The sequence below is a fragment of the Dipteris shenzhenensis genome, chromosome 2 (genome assembly GCF_047967505.1).
Source record: "Dipteris shenzhenensis isolate YYH24624 ecotype China chromosome 2, Dip_SZ_1.0, whole genome shotgun sequence".
In the NCBI taxonomy this organism is placed as follows: Eukaryota; Viridiplantae; Streptophyta; class Polypodiopsida; order Gleicheniales; family Dipteridaceae; genus Dipteris; species Dipteris shenzhenensis.
Window position 1 is genome coordinate 42214721 of NC_141597.1, and position 26145 is coordinate 42240865.

At 43.3% G+C, this 26145-nt stretch overlaps 1 protein-coding gene across 5 annotated transcripts in view; it reads right to left on the minus strand.

The window, feature by feature from the left end:
* Positions 1-269: 269 nt before the first annotated feature.
* The window catches only part of LOC147904774 (V-type proton ATPase subunit e1-like), a 34369-nt gene continuing 8493 nt past the window's right edge, over positions 270-26145 (minus strand). For 4 of the 5 annotated variants that reach the window (XM_087397382.1, XM_087397375.1, XM_087397359.1 and 1 more), the window contains exons 3-4: positions 19217-19264; positions 945-1298 (exon numbers count right to left, since the gene is read on the minus strand). In XM_087397382.1, the coding sequence (XP_087253508.1) occupies positions 1235-1298; positions 19217-19264 (112 nt within the window). In that variant the 3' untranslated portion in view covers positions 945-1234. Of the gene's footprint in view, positions 603-944; positions 1299-19216; positions 19265-26145 lie in introns of those variants that run through there. The other variant, XM_087397367.1, reaches the window with a different exon arrangement.

The window sequence follows — 26145 nt, forward strand, 5'->3', positions numbered from 1 at the left end:
ATTTGATGTCATGCGTGGATACCATAATTGTGGATGTGACCTGTTATACAAGTACAAGCTATGAAACGTTCTTTGGGACCAAACGTTAGCTTGTCAATGAAGATTGCATTGAATTCCAATTTGAAATGATCTTAAAACGACTTGGAAAGAACTTTCTTTCCCAAAGAATTGAAAAAACCTTTTAATGTCATGAAACACAATAATTTGAGTGTTTGTCGAGAATAAGTTCAAATCGGACTCATCTTGTTGAGTTTCAGCTTGTGAAAGATAACCATTGTTTGACTAAAGATGGCCTTTGGTTGAGACTTAAGGTTGTGTGCGGACTTTGGGAGTACCCAGAGTTGACAGCACTAGTTTTAGTAGGAATTGTTAACTATGGCTAGATTAGGGTCAGTCTAACCTCTAGCTACATTTGACCTACGGTTGACTTGATGTACTAAGACTTCTCTTCTTGTTGCTGGTAGTTCTGCTGTGTTGTTTAGCAGGTACTGCGTGGGCACCTTCAGCCTTTGGAGAGCTTCAAGTGAGGAGTGAGACTGGTGAGGAGGGAGCAGCTAGTGTGAGGAGAGCACAGCACATCATCGCATCCTTTTCAATGACCCCTGATACCAGATATAACGCAAGTGTTAACTTTTCAACTTCCCTACAAAGATGGAAGACCACATTATTCAAAACTATTACAAACGTCACTGTGGTATACAAATTTCTCATTTTATATATTTATTTTGGTTAAACAGCCAAGTTTATGTCATCAAAAATTACTAAACCCAAGAAGACACGTTATACCAAAATAGCTTTAAAAATTTAGTTATATGGAGTTTCTACGTCTGCACTCTTTATTCTTCATACATTCCAGTAACAAATGCACTAACAGGTTAGCTCGAAAAGCACCCTTGATCTGAGATCTCATCATTTCTTGAACAAACTTAACAAAAGAAGGCACACTTTACTACCAATGAATGGCCTACAAAATCTGATAGAAGATCACATCAATTGAGATGTGAAGTTAAAACTTGAAGACAATTAGATCACCTCTAAGCTCAGTCCAGATGTTTCTTCAGGAGCAAAAACAAGAAAGAATCGAGACTAAGCGTCAGGCCATTGAAATGCTATTTATCACCTCACAAAACCATATATACATGCACTCCTTTACCTCGGTAGAGCCAAAATGAAATTTCCCCATGAAGAAAGAGCAAAATCTAAGAGAAAACAATCTACCATCATGAGATCTTTCTCAGCTTTCACTTAATATGGGGTTTACAAGGGGCTTCCATTGTGCCAAGTAGATTATCGCCCACCTGCAAAAACAGAACGACCCGTATATATGTCAGGAGGGAAAAATTAAATCAGCCTTTTGATGAACCACTTCAATTCTCAAATGGCATTCCTGAAGAGTTCTCTATGCTTGGCTTGGTGAAGCTCTCTGTCTTGACCTCACCGCGAGAGTAAAATGAGTTCTGAAATATAGACAAGCCTGGATCTCTAACCATCGGTTGAGTCATATTGAACCTACACTATCCTTGTTCAATTCATTAGCACATCAAAAGGAGCATCCCACACATATATATCCACACAAATCCAGGAAACCAAACTCATCCTCTGAAAACAAAACAAAAAGTGCAGTTATAGGCTCATGAAAGTCACCCACAAGTTTAAAAACCCTAAACTCCATAGCAGAAACAGGGACTCGCTACTTGTCATCAGCGGCCAGCGGCAGGTCTAGACCATACCGTAGACATATACTCTCACAAAGGTGAAAGGTTGGTGCTCAGAGAACGCAGCGTTGCAGCCACACGGGGAAAGAAGCAAGAGAGCAAGTCAGGCTACCAAAGAACATGCTGAAATCAAAATGGCATACCTGCAAATGCAAGTTGAAACTGGTCAATGGAGGTATACTAGCTGCGAGGAGAGGATCTACACGCTATGCACAAGAGAGGATGCAGCTCATGGAGTGCTATACTCCAGCAACTATGAATGCATGAAATGTAGTTTGATATCCAGTACTTGTAACCTCTTACCCTCTAGAGCCTTTTTGAATTATCTCCCAAGCAAATTACGCTCAAAGCCTGTTTGTCACCATTCTATTTACTTGTCGTTTCAGTTGGCTGCAGATTTACTTTGATCTGTTGCATCCTACAGGCATGTACATTTTGTACAGGCCGTACCTGGCATACAGGCTGTATGAAATTTGGCCATACAAGCCGTACATGAGGTACAGGCTGTACAAAATTTCGGGCATGTGACTGAAATTCTGCACATATATTTGGTGGATTTTCAGGTGCAGGCAGTTGAGATTGAGGTGTCAGAATCAGACATCTGTGCACAGTGCTAGTGCAGTCACTTGGTTCAGAGAGAGTTTGAGGATTGTGCATTTTTGTTGCTGCAGTTGAAATAGCAAACAGTGATCTTTTCGGAATGCTTCCACCTGAAGATTATCTTGATGGCACCAACTACTCCATGTGGTCCTACAGGATGCATTATGTGTTGGTAGCCAAAAACTTGTGGAATATTATTGCAGCCTTTGATGCTGGACCTCCATCACAAGTACTTGCCAATGCACCTATCGATACGGGTGGTGGCAATGCTATTGATTCTGCATCTTCCAGTGCTCAGAGATGGGGCAGGACCAGAACTAGTCACAAAACAGGGCGCATGCGCCTGCCACAGGGCAATTAGGTTCTTGTTGTGGGGTCATCTGGGTTGGCAGATTAGTCGGCCAGTCTCCTGACTAGATCAGCTACTTTTGAGGCCTCCAGCCGTATTAAAAGGGCCCAAGCCCTGGGCATATTCATTCACTTATTGTGCCTCACAGGAGGAGCAGCAGGGAGGCCAGTGACCACTGTGACTGAGCCTCATAGTGCGCATCATTCTGGAGTAGCAAAAGGAGGCCACACAATAGTCAAGCCTGCAGATCATCAGCTCCTACATCTAAAGGACAGGTACCTTGTGAGATGGATGATGATCAAGATTCAGACAGGTGTACTCATCCTAAGCCATTCAGATCCTCATCATGGCTGGTAGATGTCCATCCCAAGCTTTGGGGAACGGGTAAGCTCGACAGAAGTGATTATCCTCTTTGGAAGAAGGTGGGTGGTTCGGATGGTCTGGAAAGTGGAGATAAGGCCTCAAGATAGCAAAAACACTGCCGGTGTAGCAGTGACACCACTAGATCCAGATGCAGTCAGAAATGGACTGTTGCGAGATGCAGAGCCCCTGGCTATAAGCACAACTACGGGCCTCATATTCAGCTAACAGACACAGAGTTTCCAGCATGACCACGCTCAAAAACATGTAGAGGTCGTCAACAACATGGCCAGAACCCTCGACCTAGAAACAAAACTCTATAGCATGAGGATGGAAGAGGAGGACACAGTAAAGGATCATATCACTAAATTGAAGGTTGTGACGTATCAACTATCAGCAGTTGGTCAGCAGACAGATTTGGCTCGGGTAGTTAGGCTCCAGCTTGACATGCTTTCTAGGAGTTATGAAGGGTTTGTGAAGTACAATGGATCCAAAGGCTTAGGAGTACCTTCGAAGAGAGCTTCTATCGGGGACTGGGTCCCCCCTTGGATGGGCGACTGCCCGGAGGAGCCTGGCTCAGTCCAGCATTAAGAGTGCACGGGCCGTTGAAATCTTTGACAGGTGCTGGGTCGGGTAGCACCGGTACGCCAGGAGCTTGTTGTTTTTGAACCGGAGGTACAAGCCGTCTTTCCAATGCTGCTCAAAAGGGAGTTTCTAAGGCTGACCTCCATTGCCCTGCTTGGTCTTCGTCATCCTCGGGGTCCCTCCTTGGCCGTTTGGCAGGATGTTCGTTGTGGTGGCTCTCGAAACATCTTCTCAATTCGCTTAAGAGAGCAGAGGCGGTCTTCATACTCCTGATTGAGTTGTCTCAACTCTGCATTCTCTCCCTGTAGTTGTGCTACCTCGACAGCCAGGTCTGCCAGCACTTGGGTGGCCTCCAAATCTCTGATTTGCTGCTTGTGGCCCCTATTCGTCTCCTTGAGAGTGTTGACCCACTAGAGCCTCGGCGAGCCGTTTCTTGTCCTCCTCCTAGTGGAGTTGCAATGCAACATGTTCAGCCTTAAGCTTCTCGTTGCTCGCTGTGAGAACCTGGAATTCTACCCACAGTGCATCAAAATCGATCTGTAGGCGTGTTTGAGCTGCCTGTTGCACCTAATTAAGGGCCACATACTCCCTTTGTGCAATGTGGATGAATTGCGGAGGCACCCATTAACGAGACACATGATATAATGTTCATAGAGCATTGGCAACTTTGTTGACATCTACCAGCACACTTCTGTGTACTGGTCTGCCGAGAGTGAGGAGTCATCGGCAAAAAATATTTCATTAACTCGTTGGCACACAGAACTACCTGGGGGAGGAAAAGCAATTTGTGGGGCAAGGATCCTCCGGCCCATTTGTGGGCGCTCCCCTGGTTGAAGAGGCTGAGTAGATGGGGTCTGCAGGCCAGCAGATCTCGGGGTGGTGATAACTGTGGAGAGGAGGGGGTGGAGATGAATGAGGGACCTCGGAAGTAAGGATGGACTCAATCAAGACAAAAATGGTGGCAATGTGAGTGCCAGTCACTGTGTATTGTGCGCCATTGTCAGAAAAGATTATAGTGTCAATATTGGAGCTGGAAACAATGGAAAAGGCTTCCGCAGGGACGAAAGAGGCGTGGTAATGGCAGCAGAAGAAATTGTCTAGGCGGAAGCTGGGGCGGTAATAGTTGTAGAGGCCAAGGTAGAGATGGTAGCGGTGACGACGGCTGACACAGAGGCAAAGACAGCGAGAGTAGAGGTAGCAACTGTCATAGAGGCTGAGGCTGACACCAAGGCTGAGGTGGAAGCCTTTACTGGGACGGGGATAGAGACGAGGCAAACCAGTGTCTGGGCTAGCTGGGGGCGCAAGCCAGGGCACCTGTCCCAAGGCAAGCCGATACTGGATCATACAAAGAGATGGTCCCAACTTGTTATGGAATGCTTTTGTAAAAACAGTAAGCCAATCTAGTGGGAGACTGGTGCGACACACCACAGAGGCAAGTTGCAAAAAATTGCAGGTAATATCCTGAGACGTTCAATAAATACTTGGCTCAAAATAGGGGTCGCAGGTCGCTTGATCTAGAGTTGATGCAGTAGTTGGACCAACTGGAAGTAGAAACACAGCCGCATAGAGCTCCTGAGTGACAGGGATGCAGCATCCATCAAAGAAAACTGTGTTGTCATCTATCATGTAAGTCCCCATGATGCCCTGAGCAACATTTGTGTTCCAAACTTCGGTCCAAGTCAAAGAAGCGCAGCGAGAATATGATTTCAGCGAAGCAACGAACGTAAGGGCTCCTATGTAGCATTAATGGGATGTGGGGCTTGGAAGTGTGGAAGCACATTGCGAGAAGCTGAAGGAGTGGAAGTGGAAGTGACTCTGATATCAAGTGCATAAGGGAGGTGCCTTTGAGGGACCTCAAGGATCAGAGTTAGAAGGATACAAGGACACTGATTATGGCACTACACGGTTACATGGATGCTATGGATACCTCCAGGAGTTCCTAGGCTTGTTTTCAAAGCAAGTATTCAAACGGGTGGATTCATCACTATGTATATTCTTCATGCATATATTCAAACTTCAATAGCATGCTGTAGGCAGTGTTCACTTTGTGTTTCTCAGGTATTGAGTAGAGGACCTCGAACGTTAGAGGTCTGGATCTTTCTCCAGTTGTCAGGGCAAGGTAGTGCCCTGAATCCATTAGTCCAAGAAACCCATCCTCTGCATGGTGCACTCCAAAACATCCAGCTCCATCTTGTCATATGCCATCTCGAAGTCCAGGAGAAGGACCACAAGAGGATGAGACTCCTCATGGACCCGGTCCTCACTCCCTTGAAAGTAGATGTTATCCAAGATGTTGCGCTCTCGAACAAAACCTATTTGTGTGTCATGGAGGTCAGGGCACAACTACAAACTCAAGACCTTAGCTAAGATCTTGTAGGGGATGTCCAAAAGGGTGACCGATGGCCATGTTCAGACAGTACGGTCTCCTCATTTTGAAATTAGACAAATCCAACCTCGACTAAATGACTAGGGGAGCAATTCTTTTTTTTTCAAAAAAGAGACTTCTATTATGTAAGAAAGAAACTCGCTAGAGCAAGCTCTATGCGGAAATACAACATGCTAAGCATGTAATAAAAACACCTCAGAGAAATGAGGTAGAAAGAAACCAAGGCTGAGGCTGAAAATGCCAACTCAACCCTGTAGAAGTCTCAGCAAAGAAGAAAGAGTCTCTCCAATCTCTGAGAAAAGTAACTCTCTTGGAGGAGGCTGCTCGAGATGATCCCTGCATGGTCGCCCAACTGGCCATCAGAGTGTGTACCGTATCTCTGAGAAGGGTGAACCTGAGAACCCTCCAAAGCCTCACTGCATCTGGCTCTCCAAATGTGCCATGCTGCAATGCTAGCTAAGGCCTCCAATGGAGAGTCGACCAAGGAATGAGCAGCCTTGAAGAGAGTGGCCGGAACATCCTCTAGAGAGCATGGCTCCACAAGGTGTCGTCGCATGTGAAGAGCCGAAGAGGAGTCAAGTCTCTCAAAAAAGACCTGGGGCCCTGAAAGAGTGAGCCAAGCCACTGATCCCCAGGTCATATAGAAAGGTAGGCGAACACAAGTGCTGAAAAGTCTTGCAATCCTCTTCCATATGATTCTCGCCTGTCTGCAATCCCAAAGGCAGTGCTGTATTGTCTCCAAAGCAAAAAGGCAACGAGGACAAGAAGGGTCAGCTCCAAACCTGGATCTCCAATGGTTTACTGCTATCCCACCATGAATAGAAAGCCAAAAGAAGAGAGTGATTTTTCTATTCCGGTGGGATTTCCAAAGCCTCTGCCAAAAAATTTTCTGCAAGTCAGCCGAAATCCAAAAGTTCTCCCAATGATGAGCTCTGGTAGGCCTCAAACCCTTCAGCTGAGCTGGAATTTTCTGGCATTACTAACCGTGTAACGAAAGAAGGGGATGCCCTTCTCTCGGTGCCCTTCATCTATCCATTCTCATTCCCCAGGGTCCCACTGCAAAAACTTAATTGGGACACCACCATAGAGCCATAGGCTCCATGAGTTCACGGCGATGAGAAGCGGGTCAGGATCGAAGTACCACTGTGAAAGAGAGCCATGCTCCATGAAGCCCACTATCCTGACTGGCTGAAACCGTACCTCCAACAAGATATCATCTGTGGATCTGGACAGCTTGTCCCCTGAAGAAACATCAGACTAAGGCATCCTCATGTGTGTCTCTTGTCGCAATGTTGGGACTAAATCAACATTGAACTTTTGCAAATAGCTTGGCTCTATATGTCTCTGTCACACTACATTTCTTGCACATTTGGTGCATGGACAACTTGCTGTCTATCAACATATGCAGGTGGATTCACATCCTGGAAAGTGATTCTCCTCATTTCCACATCCCTCATGGGTGCCTTATGCATCTTCTTCTCATTGAAGACTGCATCATGGCTGCGTATGACCTTCTTTGCTTCTGGATCCCAGAGACGATAGCCCATCTCTCCACTTTCACCATAACTCAGAAAGATGCATTTTCTAGACTTAGGATCTAGCTTCTTTCAAAGCTCTTTTGGCACATGTGCATATGTCTCACACCCAAATATACGCAAATGAGAGTAAGAGGGCTTCTTGCCACTCCATGCCTCTTCAAGAATACCACCATCCAAACTCTTACTAGGTGATCTATTGATCACATGCACTGCAGTCTTCATTGCCTCAGCCCAAAAACCACCAGAAAGACTTGCATTGGAAAGCATGCATTTCAACCTTTCTTGAATGGTACGATTCATCTTTTCTGCAACTGGATTTTGCTCTAGAGTACGAGGGGATGTGAGCTCCCTCTTAATCCCACGTGTATCACAGAAATGCTGAAAGTCATGAGAGAGATACTCTCCACCATTGTCAGTCCGTAGGCATTTAAGCGTTCTACCTGACTGATTCTCAACCAAGGCCAACCATTTCTGAAATACCTGGAACACATCACTCTTCCGAGCTATAGCATAAGCCCACACTTTCCTAGTTGCATCATCAATGAATGTCACATAGTATTCAGCCCCGCCTAATGACCGTGTAGGCATGGGACCACATATGTCTGAATGCACCAAATCAAGCTTTTCAAACTCTTTCTTTCTCCTTCTTTTATGGGCTGATTTAGTCTGCTTCCCATAGAGACAGTGCTCACAAAATTCAAAATCAGAAAAACTCAAATGCGGTACATAACCCAAACGGCATAAGAGTTTCATTCCATTCTGGCTCATGTGCCCTAACCTGCAATGCCACAAAGAAGTGCTTGGTTGCTCGGTTATTGCAACAACATGATCAAATACCCCTGATACATGTAAGGGATACAAAGTCCCACACTTGGCACCCCTGGCCAAAAGCATAGAGCCCTTGTGAATTTTCCAACTCTGAAAGCCAAAAGTGGTGTGAAAACCATTCACACAGCATCATCTAGTTGACCCACTGAAATAAGACTCTTAGTCAACTTAAGCACATGTCTCACATGTTTCAAAATAAATGCAGACCCATTTACAAAAGAAAACTTTATGTCACCTACTCCCACTATGTCACATGCATAGTCATTTTCAAGATGCACACAACCTGTCTTTCCATTGTCATAAGTGAAGAACCATTCCCTATGGGGAGTAACATGGAATGAAGCACCGGAATCCAAAATCCAATCCTGGGAATATGCATCATCTGAAGTGGTAAGCAACTCTGCAGATAAATTAGACATGAAGAAAACGTCATTGTCACTATCATGTGTGACTGCATTGATCTCCTCAATCTTCACTTTTCCTTTGTCTTCCCTTGGACTCTCTTCCTTTTGATTTGAACCCCAATTTGTATTCTTTTTCTTATCCTTTTGCTCTCTTTTCAGCTTGTAGCAATCCTTTTTCATATGGTCCTTCTTGCCACAGTGGTAACACTCAATGTTCCGTGCCCTGGATTTGCTACGAGACTTCCCTCTTTCTTGGGACTTCCCCTTGAACTGTGATCTGCTCCTTTGCACATTTAAGGCTGCATCCTACTTATTGCCGTCCATAGACTTCCGTCTAATCTCCTCGGCCAACAAGCTACCCACAACATCATCAAATTTCAGTACTCCACCAGGTGCAGAGTTACTGACAGCTGTACGGAAGGTATCCCATGAGGATGGCAATGAACATAAGAGAAATATTGCCTTAGTCTCCGCATCAAAAATCATCTTCTGAGCCTGAAGCTGGCTGAAAATAATATTGAATTCATTCAAGTGAGAAGCAATGGAGACCCCTTCCTTCATCTACAGCTTAAACAACCTCTTCATGAGGTAAACTTTATATGAGGCGGTTTTCTTCTCATAAGTGGCACACAGTTTCTTCCACAAATCTTCCGTAGTTTGCTCATTTACTACTGTGAAATAAACTGACTCTGCAAGATGAAGTCTAATGGTAGACTTTGCTAATGCATCCAACTCATTCCAATCATCCTCAGAGTTTGCTCATTTACTACTGTGAAATAAACTGACTCTGCAAGATGAAGTCTAATAGTAGACTTTGCTAATGCATCCAACTCATTCCAATCATCCTCAGACATATTTGCAGGCTTAGCTTCAATCCCTGCCAAGGGTTTAATCTGCTTCTTTTGAATAAGCACATCCCTTATCTGTTCTTTCCACAAAAGAAAGTTTGTCCCATCAAACTTTTTAATGTTGAAAAACTCCTTTTCAGACATGGAAGAGGATGCCATAAATGTCTGAAGAGGATGCCATAATGCAAATAAAGCAAAATCCCAAATGCTAGTGCCTACAAGAGAGAATCACACCAAATACCAAGTGCACCCAAATGTGTATGCCACAATAGAGCGAAATATCACCAAAACTCATGTCTCAAAGCATTTGACTCATGTGCATATACTATGCATCCATATGAGCAAATCTAGCCCAAAAGAAAATGCCAACTGCAATGGCAATCCAAAATGCCAATAAGTGCCAAATGACTCAAGCATAAACACCGTCCACTAGCATATGCATTAATAATATCTCATCCAAGAGAGCATAGCACTATCAATGCATCACTTGCAATGCGTCAAAGCTATCCCTCAGCATAAAATAGCATCCATGTGCAAAGCGTCCATAAAAATAACATCACACAAGGCAATTTGGACCTATCAACGCATCCAATAAGGACCGCAATGCATCCAAATGGCCTATAAATCATCCACCACTGCAACCAATGCACACCACGAATGAGCGCACACCACTGCTCAAACTGCAACTAGAGTGATCTGCATAAGGTATGCTCAAGAAATCAAAGTCCCACGGTAATGACCGCTACTGAAAATAGAACCTGAGATGCCTCAAAACATGGGCGCCATTGCATAATCGGACTTAGCAAGAAAATATGCAAATATCTCTCTTCTGCCGGAACTCCAAAATCCCAACCGATGAGTGAGAAATGGAAGTCAACACTTATCCACTGCCATGTGGCATAAATCTAAGGTTTCAAAACCTTAGAATAAAAAAATGCATAACAAAGAGACAAAATCGAATACACAGAGATCTATAACTCTGAAAATCCTCCACCGAATCGCATAAGAACTAACAGGTAGGGGTTTTTGGGCGTCCGGAACACAATGGGACAGATGGTTTTGAAAACCGTGGTCTCAATCACTGGGTCCAACACACGGACTGAAAAAACGTTTTTGAAAACAGAGCTGTTTGTAAACTTCACCGGAGTGCAAATGATGAGCAACATAGAAGTTTTAGGACCTCCTGAGTCCACCGGAACTGACAGATCTGCAAATGGTTGCTTCAAACTTGAGTTCGAACACCCGGGCACAAAAACGCAGAAACTGACACAGTGAGTCAAAAATCTAATGAAATGATCCTAGATTCAAGAATGAAGGTGTTTCCAAGCTCCTGAAGTGAAGTGGACACCAAAAGCAAGCAATAGTTGCCTCTACAAGTCAATACGGAGTCTCTCTCATCGAACGGAACAAGGAAAAGCTCAAAAAACGACTTTTTTCCTTGAAAACACTTAACAGGCTCTCAAAACCACTTCGCAAAACCAAAGTGACTTTTCCAAAGGTTCCTCCAAGGTCTCTGCACACTCGGATGCAAGTAAAGTCACCCACAAAGCTTCCCACAGAGCTTCTCCTTCCTCCCACAGAGCTGCTGAGCTTCAAGCATTCACGCACGCTCAGCTAGATCACCCGGGCTCTGATACCAATTGAGAGTTCTCTCAACGGAAGCAAGGACGGAAGAGGGAGAGAGAGAGAAACAGAGAGCCACACAAGTTTTGGTGGATGCAGAACACCCTAATCTTCTTTTTCATTCATTTATATATGTGTTTGAGTATTGTAAATAACCGGAGTAAAGGCACAGTGACCTTTAACCCCCACACAATTCACCTTGCATACCTGGATTGGATTTTGAAATTTTGGCTAAGTCTTAGCCCATGGCTCTCAGACCTTCCATCTCCTCCTTTCATTCCATTAACCTTCCATCTCCTCCTTCCTCCCGAAAGTGACCTTCCATCTCCTCCTCTGAGACCTTCCATCTCCTCCTTCCTCCCGAAGGTGACCTTCCATCTCCTCCATTCCATTGACCTTCTATCTCCTCCTTGCCCCTAAAGCTGCCTCTTGTCTTTCCACCTCCTCCAGTCAGAAATGCAGTAAATTTATATGGAGTGGCTAGTGTTGATAAGCAGCTGCTAGCTGAAAAGCACGCACTTATGCACAAGAATTGGAGTTGAAAGGACAAGAAACCAAAGGTTATAGTACAATAATTTTACGAGAGATGGAATCCCATGCCTTGAAACTGAAAGAGAGACTTGAACAAGGGACAAATATGGAATCACACATTATTGCATGGCTATCACATTGCTGGGAAGTTTTGTCAACAAAGCATAGTGTCAATTATCAGGATATATGCAAAAACTGTGGCATAAATTGCAGGATAGACTCACTTTTTACAAAATAAGCCTTTTGAGTTGTATGTGAGAGAGGAGGAAAATTTAGTAAGCATTTACTGCAAAATCAGGTGGAACACTTCAAAAGGAGATTCAGGCAATGAGAGCTCATATCCAGGTTATCTCTGAACCTGATACTTTTGAGTAGATAGTTTCACTTAGTAAGGAACCCTAGTGGTTCCCAACAGACCATTTTTTCTGAACAAGGGTATGACAATGGGAAGAAACTCAGGTCTGACAATGTAGGAAATCAAGATGCAGATAAAAACAAAGATGTACAAGCAGCAAAAGCCTTGCTCATGGCTTCGGAAGCTTTTTCCAAAAAAAAAGTTATCTCAAATTTTTGAAGAAGTTGAAATTGTGGCAGTCGCAAATGCAAAGAATACATTGAATTTACTGTTTGACAAAATATTCACCAAAGGGGACATACAGAAACTCCCAACACCTGTAGGTACTGATGTAGGTTTGTCTCATGAGGTAACAGCCTTCAAATTAGTCGATTATGAAGAATTGAAAAAGACTTCTCATGGAAAAAGTTTCAACTACTAAGATTAATCCTCAATAGTATGTTTCTTTCAAGTTTATGGTTCTCTTTAAATTGTGCTTTTAAACACAAAACGTTTAAAAAGAAAAATGAATGTCATTTCTTTTTTATATTACACTATCACCGAATTTTCCTTTATAGGTTTCTTTCTAAATGGATTTCATAGACAGCTGTGTATGGGGGTTATTGGAACCTTGATATTGTACCAAGCTCTTTTGTCAATTTTCCACATAGTCTTCATTGCATCGTGAAAAAAGTCTGTTAGATTCAAAAGATTGAGATTAGGAAGTCTAGAATCTTTTCCAAATTACCAACCACCAAGCATGCCAGTGATAAATGGAGATAAACATACTCCAAATAGCCTAATGGATAAGGACATCATCTTGTATCTTCAGATATGAAGAGCCACCTTTGTTGGGGTGTGAGTCTTTAAGTTCTCACATGTAGGGTTTCGTGAGTGAACAGTGATCAGTTGTAATCGAGATGATGGGATTCTCTATGTATGATGTAGTTCCTCACTGAATGTACACAAAGTTTTGCAAGCTTTACAATTTCTGTTTCTGCAATGCATATTCTATATTTCTGAATTGTGCAGTCTATGAAGAATCTGATTAAGTTCTAAACTTCTCGTATCAATATGAAGCAATTTGCAATGCCTGTTCAATTGGATTAAGAATTGATCTCAAATTCTATGTCCCGAACCATATTTAGTAGATTATTTCATATTTCGAATGTAATTCCAGCCTACAAATTTTCGGAGTCTTGTATCCCATTAACACCTCTATGCATAGCCCAGTCCCCCACCACAAAATATATAGTCTTTCGGGTAGTCTGCTATGACACCACGCTGGTCAAAGGAGTAACGAAGGCTACTCGAGAATCTAGAGAACTCTGCACCTCACCAAGAATCCTGGCTGCTAAATACAAAAAGAAACTGCTGCTCCCACATGATGCGCTCGATCGAAGGCATCATCGAGAAGTCGGCTCCCCTCTACTTGTCCTACTTGAACTCTTAGGTTATTGTCTTCTCCAAGAGAGTCCATGTCTAGGGGGCTCTTGGTAAGCCGTCTCCAACAAGGTGCATACTACGGAGGACATGTTGATGCATACATGTTTAGGATCCCAATCCCAGAGTCTCCCATCCTCAAGCCTATCCACACAGCTTGTCCTCCTATGAGCTCACTATGATCAAAAGCCTCTGGGACTAAGGCATGGGCTACTTAAATGCACACATCCCCCTCCTACCAATAATTGGAGAACAAACCTCTAGACCTTCCCCCCCCCCCCTCGAAGGAGATGATGATGCCCAAAACTAAAAACATGTGCTCTTGTAAAATAAGAATGTCAACTCACAGCTAACCAAGGCTCGCTATTAGTCCTATCAAAGTATCAATTGTGTGGCTATTGACATGCACAATTGTGTAGGCCATGCACGTTCCAACACACCATGGCCTGACTTATGGGGAGTGGCAAACATGCCTTCTTATGACAGGAAGCCAATGTCATAGTCGTGGATTTCTAGAACTTTGGTGGGGGTTTGGATAGGGAGTAGTCTATCAAATCTATCTCGCTTTTTAGGTAGAGCCCCATCAAAACCTTCCCTCATCATTGTCGGCATAAATTCATTCCCCTCTCGGAAATTAAAGGGTGTTTGTGATTCGATTTTTCGAATGTTTTTAGTGACGAGTGTACATGAGGGTCCAGGCTCTCAATCACATCTCTAGATAATTCTCAAAACATATTCTCGTATAGCTCCTCACCGAGAATCCAGGGTTGTGACATGGTTGAAGTAGAATCCAAGGGATCCACAGCCGAATAAGTACCTATGTTGAAAATCCTCTCGAAATCACAGTAGTAGCATCTGGCTATGCGGAAAGTGAGCCCCGAGCATTGCATGGCTCGCTATGCAAACAAGCGGGCAAGTTGGAATAAAGAAAGTAATCTTGGGCATGCCCAATCCCTGATACCTTTCTCACATCCTTGGCGAATACGCCATTGGAGGTGCTACAAAGGTCGTCCCCCGGATTCCCGATCGTGCAAGCCTTTTGCATTAGAAGAAATTCCTTTACATTTTTCCTTTCCGGGGGACGAGGTGAGTACCTACAGCACTTCTCATCCTTTGGACCACCACACAAATACTCTCGTTCCCGAGGTACCTCAACCATATGATCGAGTTGCTCAGGCAACCTCGTGAGGCAATGTTGGGGTTCAAAGCTGTGCTTAGCTTTAGACAACCTTGCCCTACCAAAGGGCTAGGCTGGCCTCAAAATTCCCGGATGACAGGATTCACAACACGCTGAACCGCCTGCGGCCTTAAATCGCTATGCCTAAAAGCGAAATCCATGGCTTTCCCCTCGTTGTGGAGCAAGTAGCATTACCACTCGACCTATGGGAAAGTGTTGACGGTTTTCTTGGCTACACTTGGTCCTAGAGCTCCATAAAAAACTATGAATGTGTCTTGGACGGGTGAAAGCTATAGCACATGTTAACTTCGTGAATAATTATTAGCTAGTAGTGTAGCACACAAGGTTAAGGAGACGGAGCCCCACCTTGAGGTAAAAATATTCAATAATACCACTCGGATACATAAACATGCTGAGGTATGGCCTATTAGCACACTGGTTTAGCAAGCAGTGTGTAACCTATCGCAGCTGCTCATCAAGGTGTCAAGCTGATTACAATGACTACTAAACCCATATCTCTCTCAACAAGGAGAAAGATCGATGGGTCTATGAGACTGTGACAAACTTGATACAATGAGCTGTGGTAGTGGAGCTACTAAACGAGCATCCACACCAATGCAAAATGCAAAAAATGCAAAATAGTACAACATAGTGATGTCGATAGTCGACTATATATCAATCTCAGCATCATCATCATCATAATCATCATCATCATCAGCAGCAGCAGCAAGACATCAAGATGGGTGAGGCAGTGGAGGCATGAGGTCAACAACATGAGGTCAGCAATAGAGCATTGTCGGTCCCTCAAGGGTGCAGTCTTGGTACGTCTCCTGGTCGTAGCTCTGCGTCCAACCAAGGCCACTGTGACCCCCGTCGGTCGGTCTCTGACCCTAAACAAGGAGGGAATGTCCCCAAGTATGATCTGTGTGTCAACCCTCTGTCTGAGCTGTCGGGTCACAGGCTCTGGGTCACAATCATGTCGAGGTCTCGTCTCGTGGGGGTCTATGTGATATGGTTGAAAGAACTCCGTGATAGAGCTCTTAGAGGTATCAGTCGAGAAAGAAGTCTGCTCCTGTCTCCATGCCGAAGTATTCTCTCGCGGTGTCTAAGCACCTCATGGATGAAACCAGCCAAACAAGGCTAGTTTGGGTAGAAGAGGAAACGGGCCAAACCCCATAACTATCTCTGAAGAGGCAGTAGAAACGCCCTCGAATCTCATAGTAAACATGACACCTGAAGATGCAATGCTCCTCTGTCTCAACCTCTTGCATGTCACACAGTGTGCATATGCGCCTCTCCCTGGGTAACCGCTCTGCTCTGCCGCTCTTGATACGAAGTCTGTGTGAAGAGAACCGGAACTGCCCAAGAGAGATCCTCAGCAAGTGGGGTAAGTGAATTTGCGTGTCGGTGGATCAATGAAACCCTTCGCTGTGATATGTAAGAAGTGATCTCTATAGAAGCCCAGCTTCACTGGAAGATCACTCGGGCCCAACCAAGTCTGGAATGTGTATAGCTGTAGTAAGGCTGCAAAAGACCAGCAATCTTACTTGTGTCAGATTTAATGCGCTGACGTACCTTGGGGAAACCTGACGGAGGTACTCTGTCCATGTGGAGCCCTAGTCCCTCAAGCCATCTCTCTATGCGTGCGTTCCAGCACCTCTGGTCCCCCCTGCTGCAAGTGCCATAGAAGAGGACAGTGCTAACCATGGTATCCTGCTACGCCCAGAGGTGTAATCCCCATACTCCCTGACTTGGTGCAAATACGTGATGACCTGAAATGTAGCATCTAATTGTAATGGGGGTGACCCAAACTCCGCACGAATGATCTAGTGAGGAACGAATGGCTTACCACGGATCATCCGTGATAGCATGAGAACCTGTAGCCGCTCCATCCTGACCCACTTTGTATCCGACAAGTTTGGCCCCCAGCATGGACTGCCATACATCCCTGCTGGACGGACTAAGGAGTCAAAAAGCAACCCTTTGGTCCGTGGGTCCTGAAAGTGAGAGCGGAAGCACTGCCTCTCTAGTCTAGCCAATGAAGCATATCCTCTGCTCAGACGTGCATGCGGGTGATGGGTCCGGAAAAGAAAACCCCAAGATAAGTGTATGATGAAACTACCTCAACAGGGGACCCATTAAATGCGAACTGCTCCTGGCGCATGATGGCTCGAGACGTATTGAAGATCATAACCTTGGTTTTACACAAGTTGACCTTCAAATCATGAGACTCACAAAAGAACTGTAGTGTGTCAAGGTGTCTCTAAAGCCCCTACGCTGAGGAAGACAAGAGAGCCACGTCATCTGCGTAAAGCAATATCTAGATTAGCGTGCCCGCGAGAGAGCAACCTACCCCCCCCGTGCCTACATCACTGTCTCGAGCTCATCAATATAGAGGCCAAACCAGCTAGGTGATCATGGACACCCTTGTTTGATCCTAATAGTGCTCATGATCTCATTTGTCCATCTAGATCATGTCCGGACTCTACCTGAAACTCGCTCATACCTTTTCTTTTGTACTGAGAGTTCTTTTGGCTTACATAACTAAGAAGAGGAAAACAATTTTCAGCCTCCACCTTTGTGTATATTCCCCCATTATGTATGTGAGAAAGCTGCAAGTGAGACTCCTTCCTTCTCTCCCACTCCCTTTATAGTGAGCTCCCTAGCATCCACCACGATCTCCATAAGAACCTCCTAGGGTAGACACTCTAGGAACTTCGCAATTACCTCGAGTCACGAAACACAATTATATGCAAGGACCAAGGCTATGGACAAGGGCTCCAACACGATTCTAAAGCAAACCCTGATGATAGAATGTGTCTATATTCCTTTGGAAGCCCTGCAAAGCATAATGTCACTGGAAACCTTGGCACACAATGCGTCATCTCCAGCAAAATGAGTTTCTCAGACTAAAAAGATGCTCGTGTTCTTCATGAGCGAGGAGCAATCAAGTTTAATAGACCTTTAGGTCCCAATCTTGCAAACTCTAAGCTAATCATTGAACTAAGAATAACCACTATACATCCAACCATTAAACACTAGGCATCTGGTTTACCACCGAACAGTAGACTAATGCAAGCCCAACCCCAGTTGGAAACCTAGTCAATGAGAGTTGCATACAATAAGCCCTAGAGTCTCATGCCAAGACAAACTCCGAGAGCACTCACTGCCATGTTTAGCAACCTCTTGAAGGGTACCCATACTTTCCAATGGGAAAATATAACTTTGTTGACCTGTGGCCATAGCGCCCATCCCCACGACCTAACTTTTGACCACGGTCTAACCTGCCGCACTAACTAATGCGTGTCAAAGTTAGTTATCTCACTGATCTGACAGTCATTGGCTTGTGGGCCTTATCACCACCCCCAAAAACCATCGCTATAATATAGACTCTGTTTGATATCTAAATTCACCTTGAGCTTTCTTAAATTTCCCGAGGTACAAGCTAGCCTTATTACCTCCGGATGTAGTAGATTGAATTCATGCTGGCTAGGATCTTGCAAAGAAATAAAACAGTTTGAGTTAGTTCAAAGACTTTGTTCACTCGTCAAGGGAAAGCTTAAACAAATAAAGATATAACACATAAAGATCATACAAAATTTCTCGGCTTTCCACTCTTGTCCTGTCCTACCAATTATTGTAAATGCATACAAATAGCTAGATGAATCTCATAATATACCCAAACTAACTGTGCAGAAGCAAAAACATATAATGCCCTTATTAACCAGATAATAGTCACCCACAAGGTGAAAAACGATCGACTCCAGTATGCATGGTAGGGACTAACTACTATGACTTCCTAGGCAATCTCATTAATGTGCAATGATGGGTCCAAACTATTGTATATACAATTGCTCCCACATACATACATACGCACTTAATGTGCAATGATGGGTCCAAACTATTGTATAAACAATTGCTCGCACATACATACATACGCACTTACACACCAACACAAACAAGCATCCATTTATCAAAGATCTTTTATATACCTTTGTAAGACTAGAATAAGTCCAATCATACAAATTTAGAATTTTTGTTGTTCTAAATATCAAAAATCTACAAAGAAAATGAAAGAGAAGAAAAAAGAGGTAAACAATAACTTTTATGAAAAACAAAAGGAAGACACACTTAGCAAGCAAAGCAACACTTATGTCATCATCAGTGCCCAAGCATAAGCAGCTATACTGGGTTTCTAAAGACCCGCGAAGTCTCTTGAATGATTAATCAAAGATCTTTGTCTTGAATTTCTGTCGACTGATTAATCATGATGAAGGCTAGCATTAAGGAAAAACCTACTTAGATAATACTATTGTTCAGTCTCTTTCAAACAAATACTTTTGAGCAAAGAAATCTAGAAAAGGCACCTAATAGGCTAACTCTCCCCTACGACCACATCTTGCAACTTAACTTATTTCACACTTTATTGTGCAGTGCCATTTTATTTAACATAGGGCTCAGTATAATCTGCGATTGACCAAAGAGGGCAGCTTACATCATCCAACAACAAACCACTGCCGTAATCACCAAAGTAATATGCAACCTGCCAACATTCACACAAAATCAATACTCTAGCCAAAAGCATGACTATTGCCAAAAGCATACATGAAATAAAATCCAAAACCAGAAATATGCTTAGAAGCACACGTTTAAGTAGCCAGGATCTAAGTTTGGTTCATTGATTTGAGCTTTAGTGACTTTGGTACTTCCATCTGACTTTCTCTAGGATTAATGAAGGCTTCAAGAAATAGAGATGGTACATCTAAACTATTGTAACATTGGCCAATAATTATTAACAAAGATATACATTCACGAGTCTAGGTCCTAGTGGTACTAGGAAAGGGAAGGTGCATTAGACTGCATTAAATGTTAGGTGTATGGGTCATAGGCTAAGGGTAGGTCTAAATGGGAAGATGGACCCTGAGTGATCTCAAGAGACGTTAATGAAAGGGGAATGCCCTTCATTGTGATCACACATTGATAGGCAGATTTTGGAGGACCCCAATTTTGAACTGCTAGTGGTAGGAACTAGGCGGAACTGATACTTCTGTGCATGTTATGTCATGTTTGCATGCTACGACTAGAAGTTTATTTGCATGAAGCTAAAAAGTGATAGTTGATCGTGGAACTAATGGTAGATATGCCAATGGAGGCGTGGGTAAAGAGCATGCTGCTAAAAATAGCAATCGCACCTCCCAAAAAAATAAACAGCAATCACTATTTTGCGATACTTTTGATTCGTGACTCAGATTTGAGAGATTTTTTTGTTGTTGTGAAGATGAGATCGAGATCTACAACTCTGTAGAAGAAGTTGGGGCCAAAATCTGCAAAGAAGAGGATCGAAAACAGGGAATACAACAAGCAACTGGTTTGTGTTGACAGGCTGCTCCTATCTTTCAACAAAGATTGGACCTCTGGGAGAAGCGCTCATCCTCTTGTTAAATGTTATGTATGCTTGTATTTATGAAAAATCACCTTGAAGGATGGCCTATATCGTGTTTGTGAATATTATGTTTCCACCATAGCGCAGTGTAGAGAGTGTGGGATGTTGCAAGCAGTCGAGAGGTTGATGAAATATACGGGTTATGGTTCCATCTGTGATGCGCTTACTATGTTTGTGAGTTGAGGATTGTTTCAGATCCTCATGTGAGGAGTCGCTCTACCAGTATCACGATTCCAGATGCATTCTACGCAAAGGAGGGCCTCACAGAGGCAGTGTTGCAAACTTGGGTATCTCATATGCACAATGGGCAGCTTTCCCTGTCACGTATAGTAGCATCCCTCTCAGATATTAGCGACTTTTATTACTCAGTTGCTTGAATCAAGAGAGGTGAGATCCTCAAGTGAGAGATATGTATCCGCCAACAACAGATGTTTACAAAACAAGCAGAGATGCTTTCAAAGGAAGCTATTAAAGAATATACGAAACTTTTCTTGCTTCAGAGGGAAGAGGAATGCACTACCTGACCTGGCCAAAGAATAGAATGCCAGTCACATTGTTTCAGGGGAAGCAATTTGGATTTGTCAAAGTTGACATGCAATCCCGCTGCTAATCCATACAATGATAATGTGGTCATAAGCATGCGGACTTCCCGGGGAGAGTTCTGTGGCATAAAGAAGGAATCATCAGCATATGCCTGTGCCAAAAAAGATGCAGCCCCAGGGATTTTAAGACTAGTCATCTGTCCTGTGTTTGTAAGATGATCAAGATACATCAAGAGGGGATGAGTCGCAATGGCATAGAAAAGAGCACTAAGGGGGCAGCCCTGTCTGACTGATCTACCCAACATCCATGACCGAGATAGATGACTTCCAAGAATGCACTGGGAGGTAGAGCCAGAATAAAGCCAATAAATTGCATTTGCTATCTTGGGACCAAAGCCCAACTTTGTCATGGTTTGAGAGATAAAATCCCATTGAACAGTGTCAAATGCCTTAGTGATATCTACCTGCAATATGAGCACATCTTGATTCGAGTACTTAGCATATTCAATTGCAGTCAATGCATTGGAGATATTGTCATGGATTTGTCTTCGCGGCACAAACCCATACTGATGAGGATGAAGGCCCGCATTCAGTATCCCATGAAGCCTATACATTTGGCAATGAGTTTGTAAACTACAGGCATCAAAGTAATAGGCCTCCAATCTAACATATGATCACAGAGATTTTTTTTTTGCACAAGTTTGCTTATGCCATGCTTCCAAAGGTGCGGCAATTGATTTTCTTGCCAGGCAACATTGATCATTTGTAAGAGAACATCTTTCAAATCATCCCAAAAAGAAATATAAATTCCACCGTAAGACCAGCCCAGCCAGGGGACTTGTATTTGCCAAGATGGGACAATGCATTATCAAGTTCTGTATCAATAAAAGGTCTTTCGAATATAAGAGCATCATCCATTTCCACTATCTCAGAAACATCTTGAAGAAATTCAGTCCTCGCATCAGTCATTTGATTTGATGGGGAGCCAGGGGTAGAGAACAATTTCTGGAAGTAATTTTGGCATTCATCTTGGAGATCAGAGAAAGAGTGCGTCCAAGAGCCATCTAGCTTCCTTACCCTTAGACATGAGTTTTTCTTTCGAGTAGCATGCAGGCCCTGGAAGAAGGCTTTTGATGAGCAGCCCTTATCCATGAGGGGCTTCATTCTTGCTCTAATCTGCCATTTGTGCAATTTCCTCTGATCATTATCAGTCAGTTTGATCCGGGCTTGTGAGAGGGAATCATTTTCTGATTCAGAGAGAGGCCTTAAATGTGAAAATTCAGTCAATTGTTGTGCTGTCCTTTTTGCCCATTTGACCTCATTCCTCCATGTAGCCATGTGCCAGTTTCCATACTCCCTAATGACATTCTGTATACAAGAGACAAAACTGTCCCAAGCATAATTCATGTCCTCCTGGGCATGCAAAGGCAAGGGATGAATTGCAAATCTGATCATTTGCTGGAAATATTGATGTTGGAGATAAACCTGATTAACATGCAGTAATCTGCTGGAAAGAGTCGGCAAATCATCCAGTGGCATACCAAATTGCAGATTTATCCATAATGGGGCATGACCTGACAAGCCCAATGAGAAATCTATGAGGAGATGAAGGCTAAAATCTGCATATTGTTGTGGATAAAACAAATACCATCTGTCAAGCCTTGCCTAGTATGTTGTAAATGCATTATGATGAAAAGTATATCCGAGCACTGACCCTTGTAGAAGCAGCCATAAATCTTCAGCCTGCACAGAAAGAAGCATGTTATCCCATTTCTGTCTTTCTGATGATAGCATATGAGATCTTGAAGTGGTGTTATCTCTCGACAGAGGGGAATTATTAAAATCTCCACAGATAAATGCATTGGATCTCCATGGATATTTGCTTAAAGAATCCCATAGAAAAGCCCTCATGGCAGAGGTCTAGGAGGCATAGACTGATGCAAACTCAAGAATGTCACCATTGACATTACATTGTATGACTATCCATCGGCCACTGCTGTCATTGAATGCTAACTGAGGCTCCAGCTCATGTCTGATCATTATGCATACACCTGAGTAGGTAGTGGTACCAGCATAATATATATCATAGCCGCCAAAGTGATCATGATGACCAGCCTTAGAGTGTTGATTATGCTCTTGCAAACAAACAATATCTGGCTACATTTTATGTACATAATTCCAGAAAAGCCTCCACTTTGAGACATTGCAAAGGCTCTGTACATTGTATGTAAAGCACTTAAGTGTTTGATGCATGAAAGAGATATATACAGGAAAGTATAAGTATGAAACAAGATATCAGAGAGGCAAAGCCTCTGCCTGCATGGGTTGCATGCTTTCATGATCCATGAAAGATATGGCATTCTCCCCTTCTTCAGTATCACATATGGGGATACCCTTCTTCAAAACCCCCACCCAATTTTAAAGGACAGGAGCTGAAGTAGAAGCCTGTCCTGGTAAGGGAGAAGAAGCATCCCATTGACGAGATTGAAAGGGGCGTTGCTTCAGTACAACCACCTTCTTAGGCTGTTGAAAACCATCCCCATCTGTCCCCACAGATTCCTTCATCTTCTCTTTTTCTTTTTCTTTTTCTTTTTCTTTTCCAGCAAGTGATTGCACCTGATTAACTGGTTTAGCATTCTTTGCTCCATTTCGATTTGCTGCCTTGGCTTGCAAATTCTCATTCTTTTCCCGTGTCTGGGGCGGCAAGGCATTAGGACGGGGTTGATGCAGAACCATTGGGCATTTAGAGGCTAGATGCCCAAACTTGTGGCAGACAAAGCAAGCGCCTGCAAACAAACCCCATTTCAAGTCAAAAAACTTTTTCCCCAATTGCACACCCTCAACTTCCACTGCAATAGAAGGAGGGATAGGTGTGTCAGTGTCCCAGAGGATGCAGAATCTGTTACGATTTCCCATGGGGCGTGGAGGATAAATGACCTGTCCCAATGAAGCAGCCAGGCCAGGCAATTCTTCGTGCATATAATCCGAGAAGTTAACAACCTCAACCCATACAGGACAATGATGGCGTATAAGACTTTGGTAATCCTTGTTTGGGGACCAAGGCATGGCATGTACCATCTGCTTCCCGTAGAAGAGGGGAGAAAGCTCAAGGAGCATCTGCTTGCACAAGACATCTGATAAGTGCACCTCATAAAAGCCTCTGGATGCAAAATAGACACCCTCTACAAAGCATCCTCCAAGGATCGACTTAATCCATTGCGCAACATCACTGGCTGCTGGGATTCTTCCTGGAAAGAAAATTATTACCACGGTTTGAGATAGCTTCCTGAGAGGATTCACAAGGGAGGGCAATTTCAATTTGTATGTGACCTCTGGAACTGGTTTGCCCCATTCCTGTCGTGACTGCTAAAAGTCATCCTTAAGTGTATCAAACACATATTGAGCTTCCATAGTAAGCTCATCATCTTGTGATGCAAGCTGAGAAGGACCGCTCTTGGCATCTGCAGATCTTTCTTTTCTAGCATATGTACAGACATCGGAACCTGAAGCCATGATTAAGATATGGCAAAGCAAGGAAGAAATAGAGTGAAAGATGAAGCAGACAGAGAAAATGTACGGAAAGGCACAGGGAAAAGGTCCAGAACTGTACGGAAAACCTGTACGGAGGAGCGCGTACGGGATGGACTGTACGGAACAGCAAGAAGGCTGTACGGAGGTTCTGTACGGACAAAGGTATGCTGCACGGAAATATGTACGAAACTGTACGGGAAAGGCAGGGTTGTACGGGGAAGCTAAAGGCGCTGAAAGTACTGCGTTGTACGGAAGGGTTGACAAAAACCGTACGTACGTACGGGAAAAGACAAGGTGAGGGAGTTGTACGGGCCTGCATGTCAATCTGCAGAGGAGTTGCGACCCTACTTTTGCAGTTGGTACGACTGTCTAGAAAATCCGTACAGCGACCGTACGGGCGTACGGACGGAGGGGGAGAGACCTGCAAGGGTATCTTGGCGAGGCTCTCAGCTAGCACCTTCACCACCGTCTCACACACATTGCACTACCACACACACACACACACACACACACACATACACACACATACACACACACACACATATAACTACTTATTAAACATATTTGTAAATAATATCAACATGACAAGAGCTTCCTACTATATTTATAATGTAGATAACAAGATATTTATGGATATGTATAAAACAATTATTTGATGTTTTTAAAATAATTTGACTTGGGCTTATATATCTACTCTCATAAAAATAAATATAATATTTAAGACTATATATACAAGATTTGCAAAATTTAAGCCCGTGCATGTGCTTAAATGGCCTTTCGTGGTCAATTTGAGTGGTTGAATGACTATATTTGGACATTGGATGTGGAAGTTATGTTAGTTTTAAAAGTGTTCTTCGAGGTAATTTCGCAAATGAGACTATCTTGGAATACCTACTTCAAAGCGGTTTTGTTGGCGAAACTACCTTGGATTGCTGGCTTTAATGACGTTTCTTTGGAGAAACCCTTTCGTGAAGATAGGTTGAGAGAGGGTTTTTAATGTTACCTCCTATTAAGCAAAAGTTGTAAGAAGGATTATAAGAGAATTTTCACATAGAAATCCACTCTACATGTGATTTTCTTCACAAGCCATCCAATTATTTATTCACCATCCCCAAATAATCGTGTAAAAAGTTATGTAAAAGTAGCCATTCCTATAATGCTTTTCATATTTCCAAAGGAAACTATGTTTTCTTTTCATCCATTTTTGCCACGTTTTTACATAGTTGGAAGTTTTTTTTTTCCTTCGCTCAGATGCTTGAAAAAACGACCGTCCCCAAGAAACTTTGCATGTGTCCCATTGTGTCGGCTAAAATTGCTAAGACAAATTCAATCAAAGGGAAACCAAGGCATCCAATCAAGAGGGTGAGGCTTCTACATCTTCATCCCGGAAATTAACTATTGAGCCAATAGTAAATGCTGTCCATTCAACCAATACTTTGGACCTCATGACCTTTTCAAGGTGTATGGGTTCGTGAATGGACAGAGAATATTGTACTCCTAGATGATGGATGTAATAATGACTTGATAGGTTGGTGAAATTACTCCATCTTAAACCAAAACCTATCAAAAAGATGTCGCTCTCAGGAGCCTTCAGGGCACATAATGAAGAAGAAACATCCATAGTACGAAATATCCCTTTCCTTATACAAAAAAATAGAGATCCGAGAGATTTCTTGGTAGTTCCTTTACAGGATGTTGACATGATCCTAGATAAACCATGGCGATATGATTTGAATCCTGCTATTCATCCTCATATTTCTCATTGTTGTTTTGTACATACGGATTATAGGGGGTCTAGACATGTATACCATTCCTTTGATTAGTCCTACTCAAGCAAAAAGATTGATTAAAAGAGAAGTAGACTGTAAACTTGTGTACAAACAAGACTCATGGGATGTTCATATTTCA